General features: G+C 41.4%; 1 protein-coding gene across 1 annotated transcript in view; it reads left to right on the top strand.

The window, feature by feature from the left end:
- The window catches only part of LOC128745450 (T-cell leukemia homeobox protein 3), a 96702-nt gene extending 93939 nt beyond the window's left edge, over positions 1–2763 (top strand). The window contains exon 4 of the mRNA XM_053842525.1: positions 2565–2763. Coding sequence (XP_053698500.1) covers positions 2565–2763 — 199 coding nt within the window. The remainder of the gene's footprint in view (positions 1–2564) is intronic.
- The last annotated feature ends 16333 nt before the right edge of the window (positions 2764–19096 follow it).

Genomic DNA, 19096 nt, shown 5'->3' with positions numbered 1-19096 from the left:
TGTTAATATTTGCCGGATTGGTATGACATTTTCTGTATGTACACTTAAATATATGTACACTACGAACATGAAATAAACAGAAAATTTATTTTTCGAAAATTCTAACTGCTTAAGTGGTTTTCTCAAAGCCTTCTTTAGTATAGTCTAATAAGTGCAAAAAAATGTGTAAAAATAGGAGAAATTAAGGAAAATAGGGACCTTACCGATGACAAACAGGAAAGGGGTTGGCACCACGCGATTCTCCCGAAAGTTTTACATGAGATCACCTATATTTTATCAGCCTACAGACCGTATCTTAATTGCGTCTGTTTTTTTTTTTTTTGCTCGTTTTTGTCCATAGTGTGTCGATATACGACCTTAGTCGTATTCCGCCTGATACAACGAGGAGGTAGGGATAGGAGTCGTTAGATAAGAGGATGAGGACCATTGCGAGGTCTATTTTATGTCTGAAACATTTATTTCATATGACTATTTTAAGCATGTCAATAACCAATAATTTAATAATTCATATTGCTTCTTGTAAACATAAATCCGTCACAGAATAATTCCCCACAGATTCTGCGCTTGGCTTAGATCCGCATTGCGGGCTGACCACCAACTAATTCAACTAAACGAGTGTCGAATCAGAAATCGCGTTATGTTGCTGATACATGATTTTTTCGTCAGTATTTCGCGTTGAATGGAACTAAACAGCTATCAACGTTGAACAGCTAAGTTCAACGTAATCTAACGACATTCTTTATGCCAGGTCAAGCTTCCCAGACGCACAATACGCAATCCAAACGATTGAAGATCCTCGTTGAAGAAATAACGCTCAAGCTTCCGTCTTCTAGGTTCAATCACTCCCTCTATTTCTAGCTCGAAACACTTCCTTTCGCGCATTTTGAATCTGTCTAACTGAGTAAATTCTCAAGAACTGACATATCCAAAGAAAAAAAACGTGGCAAAACACGCGTAAATGGTCACTTGTTTGGTCACATGTTTTCAGCACGTGGTTTTGATGGATGCAACGAAAACACGATGGCAGTAACCGATGGAAAACGCATGTTGCACCAATACTAACCAAGACACGCTTGGTTATGTATATTGTTTTCACCGTAGATATCGTTATGTGCATGAAAATGAGGTGCGGCTATAGAAAATACCGGCCGCTAGACTCCTAAAAAAGACAGGTTTACACCACTTTAAAGAAATCCATGGGCTTGCTTATATTTTCTATAAAAACGCACAGAGCAATCGGTTTTACTAACCGGTAATATCGGTAAAATCAAATTTCAAAACATTTACCTCGTTTGGCTGTCGAACAGGTTTGCTCATCTCTTCCAGGGGGGGCTGTTATTGGGCTGCTGTAAATAATTACCCTGGCAACGGTGGCAGGCAAGCAATAAACGAAATAAAGTCATTCCAAGCGTAATAAAAGTCTCGACACACTATTGACAGGTAATGAGTAAATGAGTATGAGTTTCTATATGTGCATGTGAGCGAAGTGAGTACGCAGATAAATTATTCAAAACAAATAGTATTCCATGTCGGCCGGCTCTCGGAATGGGGTTTTAAATACGGGACCGCTGCACCGCATAAAACGACTAGCTGGTGAGGATCGTTTTCAGTTGATAGCTCGAACTTTTATGCATAAATAATTCCACAGCACATCTCGTCGTTCAGCCCGAACCGAACGATGGCCATCGCCATCGGTGCCATTGGTTCATGCAAGCCTCCATCAGTCGAGAGGGATCAGCCTAGGCCAGTTGACTGTCACTGAATAATTGAAATCTATAAAATTAATTTCGATAACAGTTGACTATTTTGTCGAGGGGTTCGGATTGGTTTCATTTAGATAACTGTCATCGAGTGAGCCGTTTGATACAGGAACCAGCAATAATCAAATTTAATGCTGATTTAAAGCCTCGTACGCCACATAAATCATCCCCCGTCGTCAGTGCTGACAGAAATCAGCATACACACGGCGGTTTCCGGGCGTCAAAACACGCAACCAATTAGATTTCCCCGACAGCACGGACCCCATCTATCTTTTCGTAGCTCCAGCGGTCGTTCGGTTGGCGCTAAGCGGAAATTTTCATATTTTATAAAATTCATTAAACTTAATTCGAAAGCCATAAATTAGTGCGATAGCGGCAGAGTAGGCTCTCCACTTTAACCCGTTTCGCGAGGCATATGCCATCATTTATCTTCCTCTTTGCCGCGGGGTGTTAGAATGTCAGTCCGGATGTCTATGCTTTGTTTAACGAAATTAACACCTGTTCTAGCACGGGTGGCTTTCGGGCGGCTTTTTCTGGTCTTGGGTAAGATTTGCACAACATCAAATTAGTACCTAAACGACGGAACTAATAAATGATGCTTGAGACAACATATGGAACCCAGCCAGCGAGTCCGTTTTGGTTTGTTTGGAAAGTTTTCAACAAAGATTCTGAATAAACGGATAAACATATCAGCTTAGAACGGGAAAACGGCGCCACATGCAATATAAACACCAATAGACCATTTAAATCGAAAAATATCAATCTAAGAACTGACAGTAACCATGACTTCAATTCTGCTTACAGACGCCAGACAGCGGAGGAACGGGAAGCGGAACGGCAAGCGGCGAACCGGTTAATGCTGTCGCTGCAGGCGGAAGCACTGAGCAAGGGCTTCGGACAGCCACCACCGTCGGCAGCGCCCCCAGCGAGTGCACCCGGAGCCCCACTGGCGGCCCTGCACGGGCTGCAACCGTGGGCCGAAGCGCATACCGCCGGCTGCTGAAACGATGGTTGATTTTCACACGAGCAGCAGCAGCAGCAGGTTGCGTTTAACGATATTAGCAATTTATCATAATACTAGTAAATGACAATTTCTTTGTGATACATAGGGAAGCCGAGTTTGTTATCTAGCGTTAAGGAGCTAGTTTTTCGTTTTTTTGTCTCTTCGTCTTTTCTGTAAATAGTTCAACGTAAAAAAAACAGTAAGCAAGAATTTATTTTACTATGTAAGATATATCGACCTAATTTATATGTAGATCTATCAGAATCAGAGTTTTAGACGTACTAAATGAAGACGTTTACTTCCAGCGACGGTTACTCGTGCCGTCGGTTGTACAGTTCAAGTTAACACATCTTTACATACGTCAGTATTTTTAGTTTTCTCTTGTAAAACCAACATGAAATCCCGTCGGGACAAACACAATCCACAAAGAGCTAAACTATTAAGTTACATAATCAATTTGCCGGTGTGCAGAGATTGGAAAGCATTCGATACCATAAAGAAGCGAAGGAAGAAATGCTAGGTAAAATGCAAAACTTGTCGTTTTGCGCTCAGTTAGCTGATAATTTAGACATACCTAATCCGACTCGGAAAACCCTCGGTTTAAAGACGGTTTTCGCGAGGTTTTTTCACCTAACCAGCGAGCACAGCATCAGCAAAAAAATTCAAAAAAAAAGTAAACCTGTACAGTTCACAACCAGATTGCGAAATAAAGGAAAAGTTTCAACAAAGTTTTAATTACACGGCGTATTACCTGTCTCATTTTGCGGAAAAAGAAATGGTCACGACTTACTGGGCGTTTGCAAAATTTAAATTTGCATCTTTTGCTAATGTGTGTTAATCCTTCTGTCACGATGCCAATGACATATATGAGTGTCATTGAATTAAAAAAAACGGTCACACTGCTCTCACTTCGGGTGATGTAGCAGAGATTTATGTTATGTTTTAATAAATCGAAACGGTTACCGTGGGTTAGTAATCCGTGATGTATTTCTCTTCGAATTCCTGTCACACAATACGGGGTACGGGCAATAAAATTCAACCGAATATAGCACAGTGTATGACAGCACACAGCTACAGCGGAGTAAGTGCGATTATTGTTATGAATATATATTTGGATTATTATTACATTGAAAAAATACCCTTTAAGATATGATCAAATTAGGCTCGAAAATTACATCTGCTCAATGCGTCGAAAACTGGAGTCGAACGCGAAGACTTTCTGCAAGTTTCTAAACGATCAAAGGAATGAATCTGGATTACCTTCCTCAATAATGTACACTAGCGCTTCCAGACATAAACAAAAGGTGGGGCACCCGACCTTGCAAGAGAATGTTTTAGCTTGGAAAAATCAGGTTATCGTAGGAAAGCGAATCTATATTATTATTTATCACAACAATATCGACCGATTGGGTTGAGAACTCTGGGCTTTCGGGTGCAATTAGACTTGAAATCAATTTTTAAATTGCACTAGAAATTAGTCGAGAAACTGTATTAGAAATTAGTGTTGATATCGCACTTGCCAAGGGGCATTAAATTAAACTTGAACTTGGTCTAATTTGGGCTCGAAGCCTTACTTCAAATTAAACTGGAAATTATAATTAAAATTGGGTTTGAAATTGACCTTAAAGTCAAACTTGAAATCGGACTGAAAACAGAATTTTAAGTTTTTATTTGAAATCGCGCAGGAAATTTTACTTGAAATTGCAATTGAATTGAACTTGAAGTTGGATTTGAAACTAATCTTGAAATTGGACATAAAATGGGATTTGAAATTATGCTGGAAATTATGCAGGAAACTTATAATTGGAACTGAAATAGGACTTGAAATTGACCTAAATTGGATTCAAATTGAACTTATGACCCATATGACCCTTGGAATTACATTTGAAATTGAAATTCAAATGATACTTGAAATTGGACTTAAAAGCAGGGCTTAAATTTGACTTAAAATTAGAATTAAAATAAACTTAGACTAAAATAGACATTTTACATCAAATTAGGGGCGACTGGAGTGGCAGCCCAAGACCGAGATGCACGGATATGGCTAAATTCGGCCCAGATTCGATAAGCGGAATGTGGTCGAAAAAGTTAAGGTAAGTACATTAAACCGGACATGGACCAAAAATGAGACATAAAGTCTTACTAGAAATATGGATTGTCATATTTTACTTAAAAATCATAGCATTCTTAAATTAATAGCTCTATGTATGTGTTTATTAAGATAAAAATTTGCAGGATTAGGTACGTTTACGGTAGCTGTTCTACTTTCTGTTCCGTTTTTTAGCACCATTTTCTTTGTTTCCGTTCTTTGTTCCTCCTGGTTTTGACTCGTTTCTTGTTTATTTTCCGTTTTCCATATTTTCCCCCCGTTTTTCATTTCCAATTTTCCTCTTTTTTCTAACTCTTTTCCTTCTCGTTTTTCGTATTTTTGATATCACGTTTTCCTTCTTTTCTGTCACGATTATTCTGTTTTAAGCTCTGTGTTTTCCCTTTGTACTTTACCTTCTTCTTTGGTTTGTTTCCTGTTTTGTTCTGTTCCATTTTCCCTCAAGATTGTTTTTCTATCCTATTTTCCTTCCCAACTTCTCCTTTTACATCCTGTTTAACTCTCTCCAGAATTCTCACCTTTTTGTCTCTTTTTTGACGTAGGACTACGTCTTTGCTTACTATACTAGGTAGGGTAGCACTTTGTGAAAATGAAAATAGAAGTGTAACGTTTGAATGAAAGATTTCAAATGCTTATAACTTCTACACTACTGAACGAAACATAACTGTTAATATGTAGTTGGAAAGATAAAATGTCCAGCAATTTTATAGTAACATACTTGTAATAATCTATCATACGCCTAATAGTGAAAGTGTTTATAAAAACAATGTCAAATTTCATTAACATGGAAAAGGTCGTTGCCAATAATCCAGAGAGCTTTCTTCTTTCATTTTCGGTAACTTTTTTGTGTTCCGGTACAGTAGGCTGTTAACCTAAGGTCCTTATCCCGCTGATGGGACTGCCATCTTAACGTGCGTTAACATGGAAGACTAGCGGTAAGTATGAATGACAAGCGGGAACAGACTGCAGTGACAGTTGCTAGTAAAAGCTTTTCGTTGCAATGAATCGATACCGACGAATCGACGCCGATAACCTGTAACGTGCCTGTTGCCATAAGGGGTGTAAAATTGTCAAAATTTGGCAGACTAAATATCCATGAATGGCGACAACTCTGAAGTAGCCTTCATATCAAAAATAACAGCTAGTAATAGTTAAATTATAGCTAATAGGCTGTGTTTAAACGCTTTCTGATTAGTTTCAGTTGTTTTAAGATGAATCAATCAGTAAGTAGGTACCAGAACCAAAAGTACCAAAACCAATGGTTGGGACATGGACAATGTATGTAGTTTGACACCCATACCACCCCTCTGGTTGCCAATCATGCCAAAAGGGAAAGACATCCGAGATATTTGCGCTGAACTTGCTTTGGCGTTGATGCTATTTGTAACCAATGGCCCTTTTAAGGGCCACCAGCAAATTAAATGAACTTTAAATAAATTTTTTCGTAATCTGCAATTCGTATTTATAATTGCAAATTAACTTTGTTGTTAAAATATTTAGTTTATCGTACCTAAAACACTAAATATATACTACTTTTGTGGTGTTCCCTTCAAACTACCAAGCTACAACACTGTAAAATTCCCTTAAACAATTTTTGCTGTTGCTGATACATCGAAGAGTTATTTTCAGCTGAAAGAAAATTCAATTTTATCTTCAATTTTTACTTGATGCTGAAGGCCAAAACGGGTGATTGATGGATGATATTCACATTTATCTTGAAACATTTACTAGAAGCTCGAATGTCATGAATGACACGGAAGGCACCATGACGGAATTTTGGCTAATTACAAAACGAAGGAAGATTTAAACCTCACGAGCGAACCTGAACGAAGATCTGAACCTTTAGTGAGTCAAGCTGAAGGCTATATAGATACTTATGAATATACACATGCCAGAAATACAGTCTGCATTAGTCCTTGCTCTAATGATCTGACATGAAGGAATACTTCATCGAGTTAAACATGTTACAATATAATGTTAACATAGGCCTACGTCACCCTTTCGTACAACCCTTAGGGATGTATACCTTGTAGTTTTTTCTTTTGTTCTCTTTCTTCTGTCTTGCCCTTTCATTTTTCCTCTGCTTTTGTTTCGTCTTCACTCTTTTGGTCTTGTTTTACTTCCTTTCCCCGCTTGTTTTTATTTTCTGCCACCTATTTTCTCGTTGTCTGTTCCGTTTCTTTACTTTTCCACTCCCGTTTTTCGCCCTTTTCAGTTCTCATTTTGTTGTTTTTCTCTTTTCTGTCCCGTCCCGTTTTCTGTTTTTTACTCCCGTTTTTCGTTTTTTCTGTCCCATGTTTCTTGTGTCATTGTCCCGTTTTCTTTGTGTCCTGTCCCATTTTTGCTTATATGTAGTCATTTTTTTCCTCATATCTTTCACTGTTTTTTTGTTATTTTCTTTTCCGTTTTCGGTCTTTTCTCTTCTCGTTTTTTTTTCTTTTTTCCTTTCGTATTTTCTAACTATTTTTATCTTCTTTTCTTCTCATATTTTGTCTTCGCCTCTGCCATTTTTCTTGTATTTCCTTTCATCTTTTCCTGTCCCATAAAGGGTGTCCCACATCAAATTGCATCACGGAAGAAACGCTGTAAAAAATTACTTATTTGACCGATCCCTTTCAAACTTTCAGACAACAAAATATAACCCATTAGTAAGCTTTTGGCATATTTGTTTCATTCAACTTCAATACTTGCGCTAAACTCCACTCAAAAAGTTTTGTACAACATCTGCCTGCAGCTTCTTCTGTACGGAAATCCACTTTTTCTGCATGTCTTCCTCAGACTTGACCTCCTTGGGATGCTTCCGTAGTGCCTGCTTCATAATAGTCTAGTATTTTTCAATGGACCTTAGTTCCGGTGCGTTGGAGGCGTTCATGTCTTTGGGTACGAAGGTGTCTCCATTGGCTTCGTGCCACTCCAATACATCTATTGAATATTGGCACGAAGGTAGATCCAGCCAGAAAATCGTAGGGCCCTCGTGTTGCTTCGACAGAGGTAACAGATGCTTCTATGGACACTCCTTGAGGTAGATCTGCCCGTTTATAGTCCCGATACTCACGAACGGCGCTCTCCGTTTGCCACATGAGCAGATCACTTGAACTATGAAAGTTTCTGCATCCTTAATTCCTCCGGAACATCCAACTTGTGCTGGGCGGTGAAGTACAGTAGCCCCGGAAGCTGCCGGAAGTCCGCCTTGACGTAAGTTTCATCATTCATGCTGAGAGAATGGAGGATTCCCAACAAACATTTTATTTGAACAGCAGATTATTCAACCATTATACAACTAATGTTCAAGAATCAAGCGCTTAATAAGCAATTATACAGCAAAAATGTTTGTTGGGTTTTCCAGGTGCTTGCGCAAAATAAATTCGGGTAACGCCATTTTTTCCAATTTTCGAAAAACTGGCCGCGATAAACTACTTCTGCTCATATTTTCAAGAGAAAATACCCAATGGGTACTTTTCTACAGCGTTTCTTTCGTGGTACAATTTGATGTGGGACACCCTTTGTTTACCCTTGATATTCCGTTTTGACTTCTTTCCCGTCTTTTTCGTTTCCTCTATCGGTTTTCTTTCTTCTTTCATTACTCTACTATTCCTTTTTAGTTTCTCTAGTTTTCTGTTCCGTATACCCATTCTTGTCTCGTTTTACCTCTTTTTCCCTTTCATTTTTCCTTTTTCTGCCCGCCATTATTTCTTTCTCTCTTCCTTTTCTCTTCTTTTTCTGTCTCGTATTTCGCCCTATTCCTGAGTCGTAAACTTTCTCTGTTCCGCTTATCTTCTTTCTTTTTCCGATTTCATCCGTTTTCAGGTTCGTTTCTACTCTTTTTCTGTCTCATTGTTTATCATTTTCTACCCTTTTTCGACTTTTTTCCGTTCCCGGCTTTCGTCTGGTTTCACGTTTAAACTCCTTTTTTATTTTATTTTTGGTTTGTTCGTTGTTCGCAATTTTTTTTATATCCCCTTTGTCCTCCTTTTCTGTTCTCGTTTCTCCATTCTCCAACTCCCGTATTTTCTCCTTTTCTATTCTTTCTTGTCTTTCCCGCTTTACCCTTTGTTGTCCCATAATTTCTTGTTTTCTGTCCAGTTTAGCTTAATTTTCTTTTTCGTTTTTTAGAATTCTTAGAGTTTTAGGATTTGGGCTTTTCTCATTTTCTTCTTTTCTCTTATTTTTTTCCTTTCTATTGCGTTCATTATTTTTTTCCTGTCCAGCTTTCTCGTTTGCTCTATTTTTCTCTTCCGTTTTCTTCTTTTCCACTTTTTTCCTCTTTTTTATGACCCGTTTTCTCTCTCATTTCGTCAAGTTTTTCCTTTCTTCATGCCAGTTTTTATTCTTTTCTTTCGCTCGATTTTCCACTTTTTCTAACCCGCAGCAGGAAATTGACTGATAGACTGACTGACATCCTTCGGCAATCCACATGTTATATTAAATATTTTCAAACATTTTCATAGGAAACTGCTTGCGTGGTTGGTATGGATATATATCTATGTAGTTACTATAATATGGATATAGGTAAAGTGAAGGAGCGTTTTGTGAGAAGAATGATAAAAACTGGAAAAACTAGGAAAAACTCTCTCGGTTGGTACCCGAATGTTTTACGCAATTAAACTACAGCCGCACTCTTTAATTAGATAGTCTCATATCTAGTGGCAAATTTCTTACTTTTCGAAAAAGTTCGTTTTTGTTTCCCGTCTATAAAAAAGGCGATAAAATTCGATTGAAAATTATTGTGGAATATCTGCTCAGAGCTCGGTTGACAAAGTTTTTGAGCTTGCTGTATTGGACCGCAATACAGGACCGCATGGACAATGCATTGTTGAAGATAGCAGATCAGGATGGATGTATGTCAAATCGCTCTACTGTGACAAATCTTTTATCGTTTACTTCTTATATAACATAGGGCTATAATCACTCCAACCAAACAAACTGATGCAATTTATTTTGACCTTCGATAGCATTAACCATGAAGGCAGCCTTCTAAGACCATTGATATTCCTTTTAGAGTAAGGAGGGGTAAAAGTGCTATTCAGTGATTTATCGGTGCAGATTCCGAGTAAATTTTCTACATTGACATGGATAGGCGACTATTTGACAGCTTGAATTCAACGTAAACTTTGGTTGCTTACGAAGCATAGTTGCTGAGTTATGTGCAAATGTTATTTTAGGGCGGTTTTGGTGTAATTTTTTGTTATACAGCAGATACGATATCAACAGGAGGATATTACTTGTTGAAAATTTGTAGCAACGTTTTACATCACTCACATATCTGTTTTGAAAATACGGTGAAAATAATTTAAAAAATATATTTCGCTTTTCCGTAATTTAATCTAACCCCATCAAGCGCCTAGCGGGGTAAAAGTTCGATTCACGGACGGGGCAAAAGTGCGATTCATGGACGAGGCAAAAATGTATAGCTAATTATATACAGCTTTAGGCACTATCTTACAGATACTAGAAATGAAAAATCTGCAGAAAACTGTGTGCTCTACAGATGTTGGCCGAAGAAAAACAATGTGTTTACACTGATGAAACAAAAAACAAACGTTTTGAAAAGTTTCGATCTAACGGAGCCTGCAATACACCAGCGCAAAATAGAAAAGGTGCAAATTGAGAATATCCCTTACAGAAACATAACGCTGATTGAAGATAATATGGTTTTGTTAACTACTGCTGGGCTAATTTCATGGATTCTAGCTTCGAACTTTTGCCCCGCGGTATTCGCACTTTTGCCCCGCTAGTGGGGTAAAAGTGCGAATCAGCACTTGATCAGAAGAAAGAAGAATTTATTTTGCAAAACACTATTATCGCAGATGATTTATAGTTGAATGTGAAGACATTGAGTTACTGCATCACTATAAAATATATTATGTTGTTGTCCTTCTTTACATCTCACGAAAATTGATGACAACTTCAAACATCGCACTTATGCCCCGCCCTACTCTATACGTCAATGATGTGAACTTTAAACTGAAAGTTCCCCGTTGGTTCTTCGTCGACTACCCAGCTTTCCTCGAGTAATGATGGCGGCTGATGGTTACAACTTTCTGTAGGGCACAGCTCGGTTTTGACATTCAATGCAGGAGCGGTTACCTCGGTTACTAGGGAAGCCACGACGGTTGTTTGCTGGTTAGAAATCATTTTGTAAAATAATCTTTTCACTGGATTAATGTGACAATATTTCAGCAAAGAATAGTCACAAAACTGCGATTCCGTATAACTAAATTCCTTTTCGGCTGGTCTGCGAAAAATAAACAATGTTTGCATTTTTCCACTCAACCAGCAAACAACCGTGGTGGCTTCCATAGTAACCGCTCCTGGTGCCCGTTCTTTTCTCGTGTCTGAGTTCCTGATTGCTAGAACAGAGTGCCTAGCATTGCTCAACAGTATTCGGCCACAGATACAACTCAAAACTCTGCGAAGTCAAACATTTCTACAACCTCCCGCACGGCTGACGAATCACGGCATATATGGTAGTACCGCTGGGATTCCTTCGCTATTTAATAGAGTTGCACATGGGTTTGACTTTAATTTGTCCAGAGAAGTAATCAAGCGTAATTTTAAGACAATTATAAAATTAATTCAAACATCATTAGGACATGGTACTAACCTGTTAATAATGTAAACAAATGTATAAATCGATTTAAGCATTTTAAAATTTAGTCACTAGAACATGCTTATATACATGTTTTGGATGTTTTGCGGAAATAATTGATGGATATAATTAGGAAACACCCTGGCATGCCAAGGCCTTACTAACTTCATTTTAACACATTTAACTGATACTGCTCTTCGCTTCGCTTCCTTATTCCAGTGGCTGGCAAACCAATTGCCAGTGCACCCAATCTACCGCCACCTGAACCATTCCAAGCCAAATGCAGTGAAATTACTGCTTTCAACTCCCGCGGGACCGCAGCCGATAGAATCATCAAACAAGTTGTACGCCTATTCCCACCGCCAACGGCCACGGCATCATGCTGGGAAAATGGGTAGCCCCATTACTCTACTATTGTCAGTATGTTCCACACACCCCTTGAAATGGGCCCTCCTCACTCACCGCCTACTGCTGGCTGACGCGGGCTCATAAAAACAAAAAGCAAGCGATTGCGCGCCTCTCTGCCCGCCAGACGCCGCGCCGGTAGAAATGCTCGCACTATGTATAAATATTGTACACCAGAGACTAGATTTATAGAGTTCTCAACAAAAGACCCTCGTTTAATCGTTAAATGATGAGAACTTGATTAAGTTACATATAAATATCGCTTGTATCTTTCGTTCGCCGCTTTTGACACTTGCCGTATCCCTTCATCCCTCCTCCATCCAACCCAGCATTGCCGGGAAACAATATTTCCTTGGCTTGTCATAAGCTACACACTCAATCTTTTACACGGGTGCAATGTTTTATACGTTCCACCACGTTTTGCGTCCTGGAGTGTGTAAAAGCGAAAAGGGGGAACGAAAAGCAGTCCTCTAATTTTATTTGCCGAAAACGTGAGAGAGCTGACATTAGCCAGAAGCCACTGTTGTGTTCGCTTGTTGATTTCGATTTTATTGTATGTATTATGCCAGAATGCTTGCAATATAATGAAAGTGGATGTATTAATGATTATCGTTTTGATATTTGCGAAGTTTATTCGAATACTTTTTTTGATGATCATTGCTGGTTGGGATGAATAAACTGGCGGTAGGTTTGATACGAGGCCTTGCAATTATTTGGTGAATCGCTTCTTACAAATACACGAGATTATGCCGGATTATAAATACTAATTTCTCCACTCCGCTCGATCCTGAGCTACTCGTCTGCAAGCAATTCCTTGGACGATGGAAATCTTGAAGAGAACAGATTTTATCGAACTGTTATCCGGCATTCTCGCGACATGGTTGGCCCACCGGAACCTTCCCACTTTCGCCAAGTGCGCGATGGGAATCTCATCCTACTGGTGGCTGTCTTATGAATTTTCTAACAATTGGAGATAGACGACATAACTTTCCTTCTATCCATTCCTCGAATTGTTTCTCCCCCAAATACTGGAAATCTTCCATTAAAGTTTCGGTATTAGTGGTTCCTAAGCACGTTTGTACAGTACTGTGCTGTCGGAAGGCGGTCTTTTCCGGCAGCCCGAATCCTCGCCGAATCTCCTTGAGAACGGGAGTTGGGACACTACTATCGTTTGTGAACACTCCCAACCTGGTTTCCGTGTCTCTCTATAATATCACCATTATGGTGCGCATGCTTGTGATCAGGTTTCTCTGTCTCGTCTTTATCTTTGTTGATTGCTACTACTGCTGTGGGTATGCAACAAGAAGAGTGTTCTGCGTCAAATATAGCTCTGGCTCTCTCAAGCCCCTACCTAGCACTTCCTCGCAGATCTAGGTCAAATGATGACGATAAATTGTCATACCAGAAAATACTCCACGAACATACTGAAGCAGCTAGGCTAGCAGGTGAGGGGTGGCTCAAACAGCGTCGGTCTCGGAGTTATCATGACCCCGGTAAAGTAGTATACCGCAGTAACACTGAAATACGGAACTGATCAATCGGAATAGGGCACAGCCCACATACCACATCTACTACAGTGGCGGTAGAAAGGTAGAACATGGAGTCGGTTTCGTATTGTAGGGAAAGCAATAGCAACGCGTTATCCGGTGGAGGTCCGTAGATGACCGTATATGTGTGTTGAGAATTAAGGGTAAATTCTTCAACGTCAGAATAACTAACATCTACGCACCTTCCAGCATTGGGCAAAAGGTAGGAGTCACAACGACATCTTGTTAAGCGTAGCATTTCCACTCTTTCCCCTGCATTCAAAAATTCTTCATTACTTTCCCCTACCGTCTCTTCATCAATTGTAGAACCACCGTTTCAAAAAAAATTAATATATGTCTGACCGCGTTTCAAGGTCAAGACTAAAAACACGAGGTTTACCCTTTTTTCATGCTGAGTTCTACATTATCCCGAAGACGCTTCTTATGGTTAGTATACTGGTATGAGCACCTAATGAGGTAATGGTTTTGAACCTCAGGAGGACTCATCAGTGCTAACTATAACGAGGCGAAACAGGTTTGGTATAGTAGGACATGCATCGAAGCATGGGTAAAACCCTCAACACATAAGCACGCATAAAAAAAATATAAGCTTATCGTTTACTCAATAACGATAAAGCACAGAAATGCAGTGCAGAATACAGCATACACCCGGGCAACATTACAATAGATCAATAATGTTGTGGTCAAAGTAATAAGCCTATACAAAAAAAACACGAGGTTTGGTCTACGCGCCGTCAAATAATAAATCCGATGATACTAAGGACCAATTCTACGACAGCTCGAGAGGGCCTATGAATGGTGCCCAAAAACACGACGTAAAAATCATCATCGGAGATGAAACGCGTAGATCGGGAGGGAGATGTTTCTTCGTCCTTTCATTGGAACCCACAGCCTTCACCTGTGAACCAATGATAACGGTCTAAGGGTCATAAACTTTGATGCGGTCAGATGAATGGCCATCTGTTGTGCCTACTTTTCACGTCTCAGATTCAGAAACATACCTGGAGGCATCCAAATGGAGACTCTAGCTCCCAGATCGATCATGTCCTGATTGGCAGTTGACACTTGTCGAATGTCATCGATGTGCGGTCTTTTTGGAGACCAAAAATCGGCTCTGACCCCTATCTCGTGTAAGATTCGCGCAAGGTTGTCAAACACGGCGAACGCTCGCACTGAGAACGCTGCATTTCAACATCCAACGGGTTGATGGCAGATGACGTGGCCGCGGAATACGCCAGAAAACTTGATCAACAAATCGCAGAATAGCAGGAAAAAAGGGATAAGTGGGTTTTGGAGGAACATCCAAGGTGCCATTGAAACAACGGCGAGAGAGGTGGTAGTATCAATGCGTGGAAGACAGCGTTACAGCTGGTTTGATATCGAATGGCAGGGAGTAACAGATGAAAAGAACCAGGTCAGGAGTCGCATGCTCATTACGGTTGCACGTCACAAAATAGAAAGGTATGACGTGACTAGAGCTACGGAAAAAAGAATCCATCGCCTAAAAAACGCGAGTGCAATGAGCTCCTGATCGCTGCGCTGGTGTAGAAGAGCGATTCACGAAACAGAAGCGGCGATAAAATGCAGCCCTGTCTGATGCCAGTACGGTCGAACAAGGCGCCGTTGTGCAAAACCTTGCACGAGAACGTAGTGAGTGTAGTGAGCCTCGATGAGATGGACTAGCTTATCTGGAACTCCTCTGCACCTAAATGCGCCCTAAATGTTTTCGTGGTTTAGTCGGTCGAATACCTTTTCGAAGTCAACGAACACCAGCAGAAGAGAGTACTGGAATTCGTTGAGCTGCTCCAATATAATGCGGAACGCTGTGATACGGTCTACACATGATCGGCCAGCACGGAATGCAGCTTACTGCCGCCGGAGAGTAGCGTCAATCTTCTCCTGGATCCGGTTAAGGATTACCTTACAGAGTACTTTGAGAGTAATACAGAGCAAGGTGATGTCACGCCAGTTGTCGCATATATTTCCAATATATTGCTGAAAATCTGATGCATCATCATCTGGGCTGACAAAGACGGGTCAGCTTTGAGCATTTCGGTTGAAATATAGTCTATCCCTGGCGCTCTATTGGATTTCATACTCTTGACGGCGGTTACAATTTCATCCAGCGATGGTGCCTCCGAGTTGACGCAATTAATTCTACGAACTGTAGGTGTCATACGCTGCTGGTTTTGTAGGTCTGTGATATTTAAATCTAGGAAGAGTTGTTCAAAATGTTCAGTCCATCGCTGAAGCTGTTCTGTACGGTCAGTTAGTAGCTAACCAGCTCTGTCCTTTAGCGGCATAATTGTATTGATCCTGGCACCACTAAGTACAACAAATGGATATCACCATTGGCGGCGGTGGTTTCCCCTTGTTCGGCTAGGGAGTTAGTCCAGGCTTTCTTGTCCCTCCTACAAGCTCGTTTAACAGCCCTCTCCAGTTCGACGAATCGTTGACGGGCAGCTGTCGTAGCCGACATGGTTCACGCTCAATGCCGGCTTTCGCCTCTCTCCACGCGTCGATCATCTTCCAAGTTTCATCCGAAATCCACTCCCTCCGGCCGCTGCACACTTTGCCGAGGGTTTCGTTACTGGTCGTGATGAAGGCGTTCTTGATGCCGGTCCAATGCTCTTCAACGGTTCCACCAGGTGGCAACTCCGAGGCTCGGGATCCAAGTTGTTCGACAAAAGCCCTTTTCGCCTCAGGAATCTTTAATCAGCGGACCTCGTAACGGCACTCAACTTTCTCCTCCCGTCGTTGGACACGTGCGATGCGCAAACGTATCTCACCGATAACAAGATGATAGTTGGACGCAATATCAGCGCTGCGTTTGTTGCATACATCAAGAAGGCTCCTTCGCCGTTTTCAGCTGATACAGATGTGGTCGATTTGGTTTTCGGTTCGGCCGTTTTCGTTCATCTCTCCTATGCCATGGCGTCCCATGACACGTTTAAGATCCTCCGCATTGTTTGAGCCAATCTTCGCATTGAAGTCACCCAAGTGGATTTGGATGTTCCCCTTCGGGATTTTCTCAACACAAGCTGTTCAGCTGACTGAAGAAACTCTCTTTCTCCTGCAGGTCGGCAGCATCTGTTGGCGCATAGCACTGGATTGCTGTAAGGTTTCTAACCCGTGTTCTGAATCTGGCAACGATTATTCTTTCGTTTATCGGTTCCCACGTCATCAGGGCCGCATGTGGCTCTGGGCTCAGTAGGAATCCAACTCCTCTTTCTCGAGTAGCATTTTCACCTCGTATGCCAGAGTAGAGCAAGACTTGCCCGAATGATGTCTTGTGTTCCCCAGTACCCAGCCAGCGGACCTCGCTCTGCCCCAGGATTTCAAGCTTCAGGCGGCCAACTTCCCTTGCAAGTTGAGCCAACTTGCTCTGCAAGGGTCAGTATATTCCACATTCCGATTCGTGTCCGTGTCTTTAAGTTACACGTCGTTGCCAATAATCCAAATAGATTTATTCTTCCATTTTCATTAACTTTTTGTTTGCCGGTACAGTAGGCTGTTAACCTAAGGTTCCGCTGACGGGACTGCCATCTTGAGGTGGGCGGGAGCTGCTGTGCCCCCCTCCCTGTTATCGTCCGACAACCGAGGTTGCGTACCCCAGCCGGCACCACGTGGACGTAGGGATAGGAGTTGGTGAACAAAGGTTATGGAATGTGCATGTTCACCCTTTGCTACACCCACAAGCCACAACACACGAATTTTGTATAAAACTATGAGGTGCAGGAATTTTGCCTGTGACGTAAAACGACAGTGCTGGCGACGCCATTATATGGCGAGATAAATGCGGAGATCAGTAGGAACAGAATAAGAATTGTGAACGATGGCCAAACTGTGGATCCATCAACACAGAAGAAGGTTATGAAGGCAATCAGTGAGCTGAAAAACGGTAAGGCTACTGCGGAGAACTGCGGGCGTACGAAGCTATCAACTGGATCATTGTCATGATCTAGAATGAAGAGCAGATTTCTGAGGAGTGTTTGGATGTCCGCATTTTTCAACTCGATTCTGCCTATAAAGTGCTCCGCGGTCGACTGAAACCGTTAGCGAAGTTGTTCGTCGGTGATTGCCAAGCTGGTTTTCGTATGAGTCGCTCCACGATGGAACAGATGTTTACACTGGGTCAGTTACTAGACAAGTTCCGGGAGTACAACTTGCAGGCTCATTATCTGTTTGTGAACTTTAAGGCGGCGTACGATTCAGTCAAACGAAATGAATGAGCTGTGGCAGATAATGCTAGAACATGGTTTTCCAATGAAACTAATTACGCTAACCCATGCGACGGTGGATGGGTCAAAATTATGCGTTAGAATAGCGGGTGAGACCTCAACCACTTTCATGACGTTGGATGGACTGAAGCAAGGGGATGCACTCTCTAACCTGCTATTCAACATTGTCTTGGAAGGTGCAATATGAAGAGCAAACGTGGAAAGGAACGAGTCTATCATCGTGGAATCTAACATGCTTCCTGCTTTTGCGGATGACGTCGATATTATCGGAATCAACCGTAGAGCAATGGAAGAAGCCTTTTAAACGGAAAGAAGCGAGATTGAGATTTACCATTTACACCGCCAAAACGAAGTACATGATTGCTGGAATAGAACGTGGGAGTCCAAATGGTGTTGGTGCCGAGGTGGAGCTAGATGGGGAACGATATCTAGTTCTCGAAGATATCATATACCTTGATACGTTTGTGAAATGGGACAACAATGTAATGTAAGTCGCCAAGTAAAATGACTAATTACTGCCACGAATTGGGCTTTCTACGGATTACGTAGCCAACAGAAGTCCATTAGTATGCAAATTCGCACAAAACTGGCGCTCTACAGAACGCTAGTTCTCCATTTACGGTCCATTACGGACTTGAATCATGGACACTGAAGGAAACTAATCGACAAGTGCTTGCGGCTTTTGATCTGTAACCAATACTTGGTGGTAAAAAGTACCGCAGAAACATTAACCAGGAGCTGTGTCAAGTATACAAATATGCTGATATAGTAAAGGTAGTACAATGTGGCAGGCATTGTAGCCAAAACAAATTTCAGTAGAGAACTAGGAAGAGGTCGTTGACTTCGGGGTAGACCCCGCACCCGTTGGATGTGTGCTGCCGAAGACAAATCACGTTCAGCTGGTGTTCGCAGAGATTGGAGGACTTAGGACCGACAGCACTGAAGAATTCGTTCGGCGCAGAATCGATAGCGAACCGTCGCCACTAAAGTAAGTATATTGCTACTAAGTAATGACCTGAGTCATTCTGCACCCAGCAGGCGGTAATGATCGCGAGAACTCGGGCATCGATAAAAACATTCTTGTTGGAAGCTCCACCGCTCTGATAAAACCGATTCTTGCCTCCATGGATCTTCCACAATTTCTCAGCTTGACACAGTTCTCCTGCATTGCTACGATGCCAAACTATTTAACTGCCGCTTACGTAATTCAGTAATCTGCAGTTGCAAAAGCTTCCATTCCACGTCCTTATTTCGTTCCCGAAGTCAAACGCTGTTGGCAGCTGGGCCTAACATGGAATGCAGACGCGCACTTGGTGAAAAAACGGAGATCCGCATTGTAGTGATAACACCGTCTATAGCCGCCTCTGACCTGGTAACAGATATCTAGGCTAGCAAAGCTATTCCTAGTGCCAACAATTCCTGTCCTTATACGACCATGGACCGA

Source organism: Sabethes cyaneus, chromosome 1 (genome assembly GCF_943734655.1).
Source record: "Sabethes cyaneus chromosome 1, idSabCyanKW18_F2, whole genome shotgun sequence".
Lineage (NCBI taxonomy): Eukaryota > Metazoa > Arthropoda > Insecta > Diptera > Culicidae > Sabethes > Sabethes cyaneus.
The sequence above is the reverse complement of the archived record's forward strand: the minus strand, read 5'-3'. Positions and strand labels throughout refer to the sequence as shown.